We start from the raw sequence: 15,811 nt of genomic DNA, 5'->3' as shown, positions 1-15,811 counted from the left end.
CCTAATTTTCAGTATCCGACATAAAAATAAAACCTGATTTTTACAGTCTTGCATGTTTCTAATAACGATACGAACAGTCCACATGAACATGAATCCCAAACAAACGTGTACTAATCATCTTGTTAGTGAGTTCGAAATTAACATCGAAAAATTCCTACAAATTATTCAGACACATAATTAAATTAAAATATTTCACCCCTTAAAATAATGCTGTCAAGCATTCTCGTTCAAAACAGCGTGAAATTAAACGAAAACACGCCATCAACCGCACTTCGATCGTGTACATTGGTACACTCGTAGCTATGTATAGGTAAGTATTTCTCGCATCTTGTTACTAACAAGCAGTCAAAATCATTTAAAATTCATCCCTTAATCACACCGTAGGTGCGACAAACAATTCGAAGACCGACAACTCTACAGAAATGGTAAAAAATAAATCGAACGAGAGTGAAAATGAAAAATAAATTATAGGTATAAAAAGAAGAAACACACAGTGTCTCGTTAAACAAGCAAGGGAGGGTCATTTTTTAAAACTAAAAAAAAATAGCTGTGTGCAGTGTGCACCTAATTCTCATGCTGGTTAATTTCTAGCCCTGTCTCGCGCATATCCAACGGAGAGAGACAGGTACAGGTAGTTTCAGAACAAAAAATAGAAAACATGTAGGTAATACAAGGTAAAAGGCTGGTAAGGGATGCGTTGCATGTACACATTGCAGGATTCTACGTTCGCAGTGGGTAGCTGTAGGCCTGCATCTACATAATCTACGCAAGGCAGAGGTAGGGTCGATGAATTAACGAGATGTCAAAACGTGTTCGAATATTCAACTACACAGTTATTCGAAGGCGCAATTTGGATAATATTTAAACGAAGGGAGAATTTCAAAGGCGATAAATACACAACACATGCAGCATATTCATCCTCGTACACGAGAACGTCGTTTTGCCCGCCAAGTGTGTATACTGGTTCGAGTGTTTCCCGCAGCCAACAGCCGGTCTAGTGATGACCGAATTGGTGGGGGATTCTAGTTTCAGGAGGTTAGATGGTGTTATTCTGCAGAGCTGGCAAACGAGTTTACGAATCGTAGCAACATTTAGTTGTGGACTTGACGAAGTGTAGAATGCGTGATCGTGTCGATCGTTTCAAGTTCAATTCGAGTTTCTTGTTATTTTTTCCTACTGCATCGTTATACGTTTCGAAGGCGGTTTTCGATCGGATTATTACGCGAGTGTACCTATATCGTTAAAACAAGTTACCCATAATGTTGAATGTGTTAAATTATAGAAAAGTGTTGAATAAAAAAAATGATGAATATGTGGTGCCAGTGTTGTAAGATTCGCGCGTTCGATGGTTCGATGATTTGTGTGCGTACGATTTCGATCGTTGCGAGTTTTTCTTTTACCTTTTAAGGTGAAAGATCGTGAGTGAAGAAAATGCGTCGCGCGCGTGAAAATTTCAAAGTTTAAATCATGCATTCCGGTTCGGCGTTTTTCGTAGCCATTGTCGGTACCATGCTATTGATAATATCCGGAAAATCGCTCCGTTATCAGGCGCCGGACGAGTGTAAATGGTATTCGGTTACGGCCGATGGCGAACAAGAGGTTTCCGCCAATTTGCCCGATGACCAGGAGGTCGCCTTGGTGTGTCGTCTTCGGACGATCAATTCGGAAATCGAGAAAACCAACTTGAGCGTTATACAGCCTCAATACACGGTGAAACTAAAAATAGTGTGCAGTGAAATGTTTTTCTTTAAAAGTTCCGTGAATCCGGGTAGTTTTCAAACGCTAATCGATCTCAAAGATTTATCGCTCGAGTTTTGTAAAATCGGTAATGTGACCGCGGGTGCTTTTCGCGGGCTTCGCCAATTACGAAATCTCACTTTCATCACGCATAACGATGATTGGTCCGGTATGAGCTTGGAAGTGTATCCGAATGTGTTCGCCGACGATCTGCATTTGCTGGAAAGGCTCGATTTCAGCTGCAACAACATACGCAGTTTACCTGAAGGTGTGTTTTGCCCTCTGCAGAATCTACACTACTTGAATCTCACCCGTAACAAGTTGACCAGCGTTGGTAATTTCATGTTCAACGAAAACAACGAGGTGTTGAAATGCGGCGAAAATCTACGCGTGCTGGATTTATCCAATAATACCATCGACTCGTTACCTCAGAAAGTTTTCTCGCGTTTGAGCTTACTCGAAGAGCTTTATTTGCAAGACAACGCGATGACTGTGATCGCTGATCACGCGTTCGATAATTTGTCGTCGTTATCGGTGCTGAACCTCGCTAATAATAAACTAGTCTACCTGCCTCCCGAGTTGTTCACCGATACGAGGCAAATAAAGGAAATACATTTGCAAAATAATTCCATAACCATGTTAGCTCCCGGATTATTCAACGATTTGGGCAAACTTCTAGTCTTAGATTTATCGCAAAACCAATTAACCGAAGAATGGATTAATTCGGCCACGTTCAGCGGTCTTGCGCGATTAATCGTACTCAACCTGTCCGGCAATAATATAACCAAACTGGACGCGTACATGTTCCGCGACCTGTTTCAACTTCAAATACTACGTTTAGAAAATAACGCCATTCATTCCATACCTGGTAATACGTTCGCGTCGCTCTACGAATTAACCACTTTGGTGCTGTCCAATAATAAAATCAAACGAATCGACGGTTTCACATTCGCCAGCTTATCCGGGCTAACGTTGCTGGCTCTGGATAATAATCAAATCAGCTACGTCGACGATGAAGCTTTCCATAATTCCACCAATATGGAAGATCTACATTTGAACGGTAACGAGCTGGCGGATATTCCGGTCGCTTTGAAAAACATTCCGAACTTGAAAACGTTGGATTTGGGCACAAATCGAATTTCGCAAATCTTATTGACCTCGTTTCCGGTTATGAATCAGCTAGTCGGTTTACGTTTGACGGAAAATAACATCACCGAGGTTCGCAAAGGCGTCTTTGATCAGCTGACCGAATTGCAGATCATCAATTTATCCAACAATAAAATTCGTAAAATCGATCAAGGCACATTCGACGCTAATCTCAAAGTGGTTGCTATACGTATCGATGGTAACTACCTGATCGAAGTGGGCGGATTATTTTCCAAGCTGCCAAATCTAGTCTGGTTAAATATTTCGGAAAATTTTCTTGAATGGTTCGACTACGCTTTGATTCCAACTGGTTTGCAGTGGCTCGACATACACGGTAACAAGATCACCGAGCTTGGTAACCATTTCGAAATCGAGAATCAACTTCAGCTCAGCGTATTCGACGCCAGCAACAACAGGCTGACTGAGATCACCGGCAGCTCAATTCCAGACAACGTGCAAAGCTTGAACCTGGCCAATAATCAGATCTCCAAAATCCAATCGTACGCGTTTTTCAAAAAATACAATCTTACCAAAGTCGACTTGGTTGGAAACCAGTTGAAAATCCTGACTCCGCATTCGCTTCGAATATCTTCAGTTCCGGCTGGCCGAACGTTACCCGAATTCTACGTAGCCGATAATCCATTCCAGTGCGACTGCACCATGCAGTGGTTGCAAAGCTATTCGGTCGAACCGGAACGAAATAGACCAATATTAGCTGATTTGAACGAGGTGAAATGCGAGCTGCTGTATAATCGAGAGAATTCCGTCGTACCATTAAAGGAGGCTACAGCTGATCAGTTCCTATGTCGTTACGAGTTGGAGTGCGCCAAACGAAGTATGTGCGATTGCTGCGATTTTGACGCCTGCGATTGTAAAGTCGTATGTCCGGCTAATTGCACCTGTTACCATAGCATGTCAGCCAATGCTAACGTCGTATCTTGCAGTAAATCCGGGTACCACGGCAGTATACCAGAGAAAATACCAATGAATGTTACACAGCTGTATCTCGACGGTAACGACATCAGGGTACTTTCCAGCCACAGTTTCATTGGCCGAAAATTACTCAAGGTGATATTCTTGAATAATTCCAACATCGAAGTCATCTATAATCGCACGTTTCATGGTCTAAAAGAGCTCGAAATTCTCAGACTAGAAAATAACCGAATAACATCTCTAAAAGGTAACGAGTTCGAAGGTCTAGATAAACTGAAGGAGTTATATTTACACAACAATCGAATCTCCATGATCCAGTCAAACGTTTTAATAACTCCATACGCACTCTCCACTCTACGTCTAGACCAAAACCACTTGACGCAGTTCTCAATCTGGAAACTACCCTCGTCGCTCAATACTGTCACCTTGGCCGACAACCCTTGGACATGCGAATGCCAGTTTGTTCAAAAAGTCCAAGAATACCTGCAATACTTGAAAAACACCATCGTCGACAGCAAAGAGATGAAATGCTACAATCATTCGTACAAATTCTCGTTTCCCATCATGTCAGACAATATCACCTCGTTCTGTGTCCAGGAAGCCAGTCAACTCTCCAATATCACCAGCAATATCATCGAAGGCGCCCTCAACGGTAACCTGAGCTCAAACGAGTCCGATTCCAAGCAAAACTTGCACCACTTTTTACCGATAACTGTGATCGCGATTTCGTTATTGTTCTTTTTCGGTATAATTGCAATCGTCGTCTGTATGTACAAAGATGAGCTTCGTATATGGTTCTATTCGAAATTCGGTGTTCGTCTATTTTACCCTACTAGTGAAATCGAAATGGATGATCGTGACAAGTTATTCGATGCGTTCGTGAGTTATAGTGCGAAAGACGAGATTTTTGTGGCCGAGGAGTTGGCGCCAATACTCGAAAATGGTGACCCTCCGTATAAGCTGTGTCTACACTATCGCGAGTTTCCTATCGGCGGTTACCTCTCTGACACCATTGTGCAAGCTGTCGAGTCGTCGCGGCGCACCATTATGGTGCTTTCGGAAAACTTCATCAAATCCGAATGGAGCAGATACGAGTTCAAATCAGCTCATCATCAGGTTCTGCGCGACAGGCGAAAAAGACTGATTGTAATTTTACTCGGCGAGGTGCCATTCAAGGATCTAGATGCCGACCTCAGGTTGTTCCTCAAACATAACACGTACCTGCAATGGGGCGAAAAATTATTTTGGGAAAGGTTACGATTCGCTTTACCAGACGTGCCCAATAACCAAAGGCTGAAAAACAACAGGCATCGGCATGTGCATATCAATTCGCATAATCATCATCATCATTCGCTCCATAGGCACCATAATCGTAATAATACGTCCAATAGTAGATCCGTCGCCATACATATTTAGTGTAAAGAATTTTTTTTATTTTTTTTTTTCAAAAAAAAATTTTAACGATGTGCGTGTACAGTGTAAATGTCTTGTGTAAAAAAAAACGCGATTTCTTTTTGTTTTATAAACGTATTTTTATGGATTATGTGCCAAAAATCGGATTGTCACGATTCAAGGTAATTTTTTAATTGTTTTTATCTCGCCATAATCATTTATTTTACCATTTTTATGACGAATTTATGTTTTCTAAAACAAAACAAAAAAAAAGAAAAAACTTTCAAAGATGAAGTTTTAGTATGATTTTGATTTTACCATTTTAGTTACTTTTTTTTCTTTAGATACTTGAAAAAGCAATTTTTTTACAAATGTTTTTAGTGCATTTTTTCTTCTCTATTTTAGACTGATATTTTTCATTTATTTTATACCTATTTTTTCTCAAATGTAAATAAACGATGTAAATATCGATTGAGAAGACGAAAAGAGTAAAAATTCTCTAGTTCCTGTAGTTCTTACTTATCATCGTGTATAAAATTTTCTAATAAGTATAAATATCGTGTTTTGAACGTAACGTATTCCTTTTTTATTTTGATATGTACATAAATTTCTTATTCTTCCTATCGTCATCCTTTTTTTATATTTTCATAATTTTTTGTACATTTTTATTCGAATTTTTTACGTTTGTTTTATGCTTTTACTTATTTTTTTTTTTTTTGAATTTTCTCTTTATCATTAGTTTATTTGAGTACGTCAAGTGCTTACAAAAATTGATAACCAATTGTGATATTATTAATAATTATGTATGTATGTGTTTTTTTGTCTTTTTTTTTCAACGCGTGTATTTATTTATTTTCTTTTTTCAAATAAACCCCAGGAATGGGATTTTCATATTAAAACTGGTTTTTATTTATCGTCTATGCCCTGATTTTATACCTGAGATATTGGTTACCTACTATATGTGTACGTATAATATGAAAAGGTGAATTATTATACCTGAGCCAGTTCTTCCTAACATTATTAGGTATGATAAATGCGATACAAGGTATTTTTCGTAGACTATTCAACAGAGATAACGTTTTCGATTGAAATGTGTAGGTACTGTAAGGTAGTTAGGTGCTGTGAAAGAAAGAGAACTGAGTTGTATAGGCATATAGGCGGCGTATTACCAGGAGAATCGTAAAAAGAGCTTAGTGTATAGAACAAAATCTCTTAGGTATTTTCAAATGCATAATAGCAAAATTCATGAATATCGTAGCAAATCACTATTCCGAAAAGAATGTCTTTCAAAATTTACCTAAACGTTCGGGAATAATATATTTGTGTACACGAGTGAGGAAATACGAGCCAAAAATATCGATAAATTCAAGGTGATCTATGTTGTTAAAAAAAATCTAATGAATTTAAATTAACGAAAAAAAAATCAATAAAGTCTGAAACATGGACCGAAAATAATTTATGTACATTTATCAATCACTTGTACGGGTAAATTGAGAAATCTTGAATAATTTAAGCTATTTACTAGTTGAGAAAAAAGTAATTTGTAGACAATTTCCAATTTTATTGATAATACTCGATCAGTGTAAGGTATTTTATAATAAAGACTTCGTTAAAAATTCAAAAACACGAATAAAGTAGGCCTACGGATTTAAATCTAAATTTCAATTAATCTTGTATAAATTTTGGTGCATTGATTAAATTTCCCAACCAATGCGAGTATTAAAATTAATACCAATGCTAAAAATATCGATAACACTGATGCAAATTAAAACTGATACCGTAGATACGAAATTTTCCTCTCCTCCGCTTCTTTAATGCTTCTTTTTGAGCTCTGAGGTGAATTTTTCAACTTTTGGTCAGACGTTTTCCTGAACTTTGGATACAAATGGGGTGAACGGAGGCAGAAAACATTTCATTTCCAAACTCAAAATCTCAATTCAAATCTTTAAAATGAAAAATCCTTTTTCAGAAATTTTTCTGATTATTCAAAAGTTTTCAAACCAAAGATGTAAATTTTTCTCAACACTTTTTAGTCAAGTTTTTCTAATAAAAAAACATGATTTCTGATCACATTCTGGGATATAGCTTACTTCCATTCACATTTCCATTCACTAAAGTTCTAAACTAAAGGATAGGTAATGTTTCGAAAAATTAATGAAAAAGGTATTAGGAACCGGAAATAAAACCAAAATAATTTTTTTTATATGTATGTTCGTGGAAATTGAGTCTGTATCAAAATTGTGTCAGCTAAATTGATTTTTGACTTCGGGAAATTTCATCTGTAGTCGAAGAAATTGATCGGTAAAACGAAAAAAGTGGATTCTAATTGAAAAACTTTCAGAACAACAGTAAAATTGAAATTTAAAATTGATCACTATAACTTATGCGTTTATTCATTCAAAGCGGGACCAGGGGAAAATTACTTGGTCTAAGGGGGAAGGGGATTTATTTCCTGCAATTTTGTAAGGGGCGGGGGTCGTTTTAGCATTTTTGTCGTGTTTTGAAAAAGTATGAGTATGGGTCTAAAATACATATGATGGTCAAATGGGCTCTAATAAAGAACGTGCTGTGTAAGATTTTAAACCTGATAAAAATAGGATCCGTGGTTTATAAATTTAAAGAAAAATTTGATGCATTTTCTGTTTTCTTAAAATTACATTTTGGTTAAAAATTAGTAAAACCCGCTCTCTATGCTCTCAGAAAAGTAAAAAAAAACAGCATCGAGCATTTAATAAAAAAAACTACATTTAGGTATCAAAAATTGACTGCACTTGCGTAAATCATAGATATGTACCTCTACCAACTCATATTTTTGATGCCACTCAATGCAGGTTTTTGAGTTTTTCAGTTGTTTTCACTTTCGATTTTGTGTTCTCGGGTATCGCTATTTTTAACCCTCTGAAATAATTGCTTTGCTTTTTATCGTTATCCGGTCGCACTGAAAAACAATATGGTATCAGTCAGCTGTGTTGAGTAGCTTGAATTTGTATAGAAAGATACTGGCAGCTCTTCTCGTTCATCATTGTAAGAGTAATTGGCTGATACTGTTAAAAATAGTCAGTTGATCAAACAAAGATAAAGCACACAAAGATAAAAAAAAATGCTATCATCCGATACTTTTCCAAGAATTTTTAAATTATTGATACAAAATTCAACTCCTTGAATAAAATTTTCGTCCTCTGCGTGTTTTATTATAAATACACGCGAATAAAAAATGAAAAAAGTGAGGGGGGGTTAAACGTCTTCCTAATACTGATATGTGTTCGAATGAACGAAAATCTTTCGTGACATGATTTACCTTCCTGTTACAGAATTTACAAGAGCCCCGGGGTTATCAAAACTGAGAAAACAGTGTTCAGTGTACGACTAGGTACACCTAATAGTCGTTGTTTCGCTTTAAATCTGATGCTTATCAATCAGTACCTCAATTAAGTAGGTACCCCAAGAGTGCTTCTAAATAGAAGGTTGATTTTAAAATAGACGAGAAACGTATTCTGTGGATAACATTAGACACGACCTGTAATTTGGACCAAGTTGGAATTTACCGTTCAAGTTTTTTTTCTTCTCTTTTTCGAAGGAATAAACAAAGAAATCCTATAATTATCTTTTATTCTTTACTTTTTTCTTTCGTAATTTTAGAATTGTACAATTTATAGGTCCCAATTTTTTACTCCATCGTCTTTAAAGCGTACTCTTTCAAAGGTTCTTCACCCGAGAACACAGCATCAAAATATTTACTGTAGAGTTGCATTTGTGTATGAGAAAAGGAAAAAAGTTCGAAGGTTCGGTATCACTCTCGGGCTCGGCATACCCACAAAAAAAACACACCTCGACTCTGATCTATTTTCCCATTCATCTGTACACGTATATGTAGAATAGGTATGTCTATGGTAGACTACCTATAGAAATAACTAACCGTGACAATTATTGTATGTTTTTTCATTTCGATATCACGTTACGCATCATTGGATAGTAAATGCAATGCATCCTACTCCGCGGCGAATATTAAGCTAAAAAAGAAAGCCTATGCAGTATTTCATAGGAATCTTCTTATAGCAGGTACTCGTAGCGTATTTGTATTGCGTTCTAAGAAACAAGGCTAAATATTCAATTACCTATTGATATCTAAAAAGCAACACCGTAACCGTGAACTAGCAAAATTTCACGCTGAATGTCACTCATACACTTATTCAATTATAAAATTTCTTTCTGTATGAATATTTTTATGCGACGAAATTACCATGCCAATAACCTACCGCGCGATGAAAATAAATGCATTTCTTTCTGCCTAATTACCTACCAAAATTGATTTCATTTTGTGTGACTTGCCTTATAACAATGCACTTTTTTAATTGTTCGAATATAATGACCAGATAAATAATAATCTCGAAAAAAGTCGCATCGAAAAATATTTTGAATAGCCAACTGAAACAGAACGATCTTAATAAACGGTGCCAACAATATGTCAAGTATAAGCAGAGATTATTAAAAAAATTTCAAACTAACGACCAGAAAATCGGCGATTTAAAAATTTAATTTTAAATTCTACAATGTCGACAATTTTGTTCGCGATTTAAAAATAAACTCAAGCTTTACCACACGTAGTTTTATTATGAAAACAACTCATTATTCTGTACTACTCGCAAAGATCGTCATTATACGTATTGTACATACATCGTTTCGTTCAATTTATTTGTCTAATTTTTCGAAGCAGTTGGCAAATGGTTGCCTGATTTAGCAATATTTTTCTTACCATTATAATCGTCTATCTACTAATAAATTACGCGAGTACGCTCATTTTTCAGGTTGGATCATTTCAGGTGTAAATCTTTAATCCTATTAACGTTTTCTAAACTTTTTCTTCTCACATGGGAACTTCCCGAGGTAGAATAGAATAGGTACGTATAGTACGTCTACGTACTGTACGTATGTACATAGTTCTCTATGAGATTTAGGTAAAGGTAGATGGGATATGAAAAAAAAAGATTAAGAAACCTAGGAGTCTCAGTAGATAAGTACAAATTTCTAAGGATCAAAATTAATTAGTCAGTTTTTGCAAAATTTAGATAAAATTTCATAAAATTGCATGAATGGTAAATTTAAAAAAAAAATGAAAATAACATCTGAAATTCTAATGAAATTTGGAAAGTAAGAGAATACGTATACATGGGCCAAATTCGTTGAAAGTTTATTCATCATATTAAATACTCGTAAGTAGATTAAAATACACGTTGATTTGATATACTTCCAAGGCAAGAACAACAAGGTATCGTATCCTTCGTTGAAAACACGAGCCGGAAAATGGATTTTTAAAATCAGGTAATCACCTTATTGTCTTTTTATTGTTCACTCGTACAATATTTGACATTTCACGTTGATCTTTTCAATTCGCGAATAGCGTGTCGAAACTCAAAATTGCGAAGGCGACCCTTTATTTTTGGCTAATTTGCTGGAATTACTTCACGAAGTAATAAACCATGAAGGGCCGCTAACAAAACAACGTTTTTTTTTTGACGTTTTCAAAACTTCCGTCCATTAAATTCGTGCTCTTTGAATTTGATTCAATTAAATCATTATAAAGGAACAATGATATAATTTTTGACAAAGCAGTTATCCTCGTAAATATTATAATTTTAATTTTATAAAATTTTTCAAAAACAGTTCCAGAAACAAACATTTAAAAAAATTTTTGGGGAAAATTATTAAAAATGGAATCAGCAAAAAAAAATCATTTACTTTCCTAGAATACAAATAAAGCCCTAATTTTTTTTATTTCACATTTTTTTCCTTCCTATTTTCAAATATAAATTTACCTATTTATCCGTCAGGTAGACTTCTAAATACCGCTAAAAAATGTAACGCAAACAAAAAAGACATTAATTAACGTTATCTTTTGGTCAATAAATGTTAATGAAGTTCGCATGCATTTTAATTAATCGTATTCTAACATGCGAACTACCTACTCAATGAGATTCGCGCCAACACCAGGATTTTATTCCATGTACTCAGCATAGTATACGATTGTAATGCGTTAATGCGTCATGGATTTCATGACACTGGTTTAGAAAAGTTTTCTATGTATCATAGGGATAGACATTTCTTATGAGTCGAAGGAATGTTATAGTGACCAACTCATCAAAAATGACTAATGAGAGATATAAGTATTTGTGAAAAAAATCTCAGGAAATTGACCAATTAGGATCACCAAAAATTGATTATATTATACAAGTATAAACTGGGCCTCGAAATATTTTTGAACAAAATAGCAACTTTTAAGGTTTAAGTACATTTTAAAAATACACGTTATTGGCTCGTTCTTCAAATTTATATTTTTTCTGATATTTTTTTATTTTTTGGCATTTATTGTGTAGCTGCGCTACCTAATTTATAAATTTTTTGCGTCCTTGCAACGAAAACAACACTTCTTCTTCTTAGTTGAAATTTTGATGTTTGTAAGTCCTAATGCGTATAAATGTGTGTCATAAACTAAATTCCCTTCCTTCCTCCTCATTACAATAGGATATCCACTTCAATACTTTCGAAGTCTTACTCCACCAAACAAATTGACCACTCGTTCTTCTTCTAGAAAATTATTTTCTTTAATCAAATATTAGAATTTTCAATTACATGCAAAAAAAATCATCAATCGATAATACTTGAATAATGGCATTTCATGCAGGAAATTGTGAAACGATTATAGGGAAATTTCGACAGTAAGAGTGTAAGAAAAAAAGGTCCTCTATATGGCCATCTTTGTTTACCAGACGAACTACCTACTTAACGCTGTACGCCTTGATTAAACGAGTACAAGAAGAAGCTGATGGGTAAAAAAATAGAAGATCGTACACAGGATGTTATATTTTGCATGTATATTAATGTTGTTCACCTGTTTATAATTCGTCGCGCTGGTAACATTGATAACATGATGAGTTGGCGTCCATTGTATAAGCGTTAAAGCGTTCATTGTGACATTATAGCGTATACACTTTTTATTAAAATCACACTTGGATGGGAAATATAATTTATAATACTGGCCACCGAACGGCCATCGAATATTGCTCCTTAAATCTAAAATCAAAAATCTTGGACCATATCTGATGGATGATGAAGAAAAAAGTGTGTAGGTATTAATCATGCACGGAAAAATTATCTGTAAAAAATTCCTTTGGATGCTCTACATGCCGATGCCAGTGTGTATCATGGTAATAAAAATTATATAGGTATCTTATAATCAGTTTATTCGCAACTAACCTACTATAGGTAGGTAGGTACCTAGAATGTGGTTAGGATTTTCAAATACTTGTAAATTTGTACCCATACATTACATATACGTATAGTATACTTTTTGGTGAACCATTGTAAAGTCTGGTTGGGCACCAAGATGCAACATATATCAGAAAAGTAGCCTGTCCCATACATTATAGATTACGTCTAGCAATCCATTTGGCATTAAATTCGTCGCATGCGAATATTTTCTCGTTCTATACTTTGGAGCAATAAAAATTTAATGTGTTTTCTTTTCCAATATACCGGGTGTCCCATAAATCGTCCACCACATTTCAAAAAACTTGGCTGCAATCGGTAAGTACGAGAAACAAAAACTTAATATACCTAATATCTACTACTTAAATAGACGTACAAATGATAAGTAAGTAGACCTAATCGTGAAAATGGAAAAATGAAACTTAACCGCGGAATTTCTCATTTTCTACTTAAAAACTATACATAGGTATCAACCTCAGAATATTCAACGTACTGAACCGTTCCAAAGTGTAGGTACTCTTTTTATGCTAATTGTGTTCAATTTCTCGAAGTTTAATTTTTTGACTAGATACGAGTACATATGTACCTACTTCAATTTAAAAGTTACGGATTTTAAATTTTTAGTTGAATCAACGAACAAAAGATAAAAATTGGGGTAATTTGACTCACTAATTTCGAAATAATCGAAATAGACCATCTAGAGGATATTGTAGAAAAACAATTTTCAGATTTTTCAGGAATGTTCTAGTCACTTGAAAAAAATGCTGAAAATTGATATTGCAAAACTGAAGAATGTATTGAGAAATATTCAAAATTGACTTTTTTTAAACGAATATAACCAGCAAGGCGGGTTTGTTCTCAAAATTTCTAAATCGGTTTTGTACGTAAAAAAAAAGTGACTTTTTCACTGGAAACGTTTATTTGCATGCCAAATTTTACACCGCTTGACTAGAAAGTACTCAAGAATTTGAGCGAGCTTAAAGCGTTAAAATTTTATATTTTGAGGTTCCTTCCCTCTCGATAGGGTGATTCGATTTTGATGATGGGCTCTAAAATCATCTTTCACTGCTACAAATAGAGGGATGAAGAAAAATTAGAAAAAATTAACTTACTGAGCCGATCCCTCATCTTACACTGCCATAGCCTTTTCAACCTTTTTAAGCCATTCACACTCCTCGTCCATGCAAACCTTTTCTTTTTTTCATGCTTGGTTGTAAGCATGTATTCAAATCAAAAGAATGGCAGGCATTTCATAGGACACCCTGTACACCTGACCTATGTAGTTCAGGGTAAACTGTAGCAAGGTTGAACATTCGTTTTATGTATTTCTACTCGTATAACTCGGCTATGGCAAATGTGCACAATTGTTGTCATCGTTCGCCAATCTTAACTCAACTTCTGTTTTTTTCGTTACATAAGCTCGAGGCAAGAAATTGAATAGAAATCATATATTGCCGGTAGTGAAGACAGTATAATATGAACACGAAACTCGTACTATACGTATTTTTTCAAACATAAATTTAAAATAAGGATGACTTTGAACGTTACCATCCATAAAATATAATAATGAGACATACTTCAACAAACGACTCCGTATTGTTCTAGGTATATTATATGCATAGATATAGGTATTAGGTACTATATACTACAAGGTATAGGTACCTACATAAGATGAGGATATAAAAAATATATGGTATACTCGGATCGCCTACAGCCAAAAGGCGGGATTACTTCGAACGATATATGAAACAATGGTTACTAATATTGCTGAAAAACGTGAAAATCCGTTAAAATACCCTGAAATGCTGGAGAAGGTGAATGGTTTCCAATTTTTAACTGATTTATGTTCATAAGCAAGGCATAACGTTACTCGTTCGATAGAATTACGCCAATGAGTTAAATAAATTAATAGGCAAGCGAGTAGCGCGCACATACTAGATCGTAAATTTACCAACAAGAAAAAAATTACATAATAACGTTCGAAGCATGAGTATATCGACCTATACGATTGTTTTCAACTATAATCTCTATTAAAAATAACACTCTGTAGTCAACAGGTTTAAACGTGTAACATTGTACAAGGACGCGATTCGGGCTGGCTGGGGATGGCTTGGAGATGTGCCTTATGAATATGTGAAGTCAAGATTCTTACGTTAGTTGTTCTTCTCCACGCTACTGAAATGTATCTAGTACTCGTGTAGTAGGTAGGTATACGCGTTGAAATAGTACTTCAATCCATCAACCAAGTGATTTTCAGCGTTTCAATCATTTGTCTAAAAGACACTTTGTTTTATCATATTCCAGTCGGTTTGTCGTTTGGATAACATCAATCAAACCTTCATCTTATACATCTTAGTCTTCCATCAATCAATAAGGTTTTTAACAAGAAACGTCCGTCGGTACCTATATTATGCGAGTAGTGCCTTTATTCTTCAGATACCTACTCGCCGCATATATCAATTTTCAAACTTATAAGCAAGCGCGCAAAAATCTCTACTTATCACTCTTCAAATCCCATCGTTGCAGATAGCTCCTCCGTCGGATACTTTTGTAATTACCTTCTTCGACTTTCACCGAATCACGCTTCGTTCGTTAGATCATACGATTAAGCTCGCCACTTTCAACATCGATATTCGATACCGTCTAATGTAGGTATACTCAGGCTCACAGTGTAAACGTAGTACCTACTATAAGTCTTGTTACTATGGGTAAGGTACCATAGTACCTTGTAGTTTTCGATGAAAACATTCAGATAACCAAGCACTATTAATTTGAACCTAAAAGAAGACCAATGACCTATACAATTTTTTCCTTCGTGATTGTATTGTGAGTAAGAAAGTGAAATATTTGGCATTATTGAAACTAAATGAGTAATGGGAAACGTGGATCTGAAAAATAAATCGAGGTGCTATGTAATTGAGATTGAAACCCTTGAATGCAGAGATTTTGGGTTCTATAAGGAAATGCTTTGAAAAGCTCTAGTTGGTGCTTGTATAGTACATACAATTCCACAAAAAAGAACTATCTGATCAATAGAATCTTTTTCTTTTGAAGGAAAAAAGTTACCTACTTCTTTTCAATTTTTGTTTCGTTAGATTTTTAGGCAAGTTTGAGAAAAAATATTATGAATTTTGAGATGTTCAAGACCCTCGAATACGTAATGCTAGATCATTATGATTGAATTTCGCTTATTTTCCGTACTGAACTTCAGTGTTTTCAGGCGATTACCTTCGCTTCTTCCTTATATATTTTGTTGGAGCTCGAATGCAACACCCAAAATGAATAAATAACTATTCAACAAATTCTAAAACAAATTGAATTAAAAAAACAAAAAGTGCAT

General features: G+C 35.1%; 2 protein-coding genes across 3 annotated transcripts in view; one reads left to right on the top strand and one right to left on the bottom strand.

Annotated features, from left to right (window-relative positions):
* Su(var)3-3 (lysine-specific histone demethylase Su(var)3-3) overlaps nucleotides 1-15,811 on the bottom strand; it is a 271,605-nt gene that overhangs the window by 111,073 nt on the left and 144,721 nt on the right. The gene's annotated exons all lie outside the window — the stretch shown is intronic.
* Nucleotides 1,054-6,101, top strand: Tollo (Toll-like receptor Tollo). The gene has a single exon (XM_065344444.1). It carries the CDS (start codon nucleotides 1,468-1,470, stop codon nucleotides 5,230-5,232), a length of 3,765 nt encoding a protein of 1,254 aa, XP_065200516.1. The 5' UTR covers nucleotides 1,054-1,467; the 3' UTR covers nucleotides 5,233-6,101.

This window comes from Planococcus citri, chromosome 1 (assembly GCF_950023065.1).
Source record: "Planococcus citri chromosome 1, ihPlaCitr1.1, whole genome shotgun sequence".
Lineage (NCBI taxonomy): Eukaryota > Metazoa > Arthropoda > Insecta > Hemiptera > Pseudococcidae > Planococcus > Planococcus citri.
This window is presented reverse-complemented; position numbering and strand designations above follow the sequence as displayed.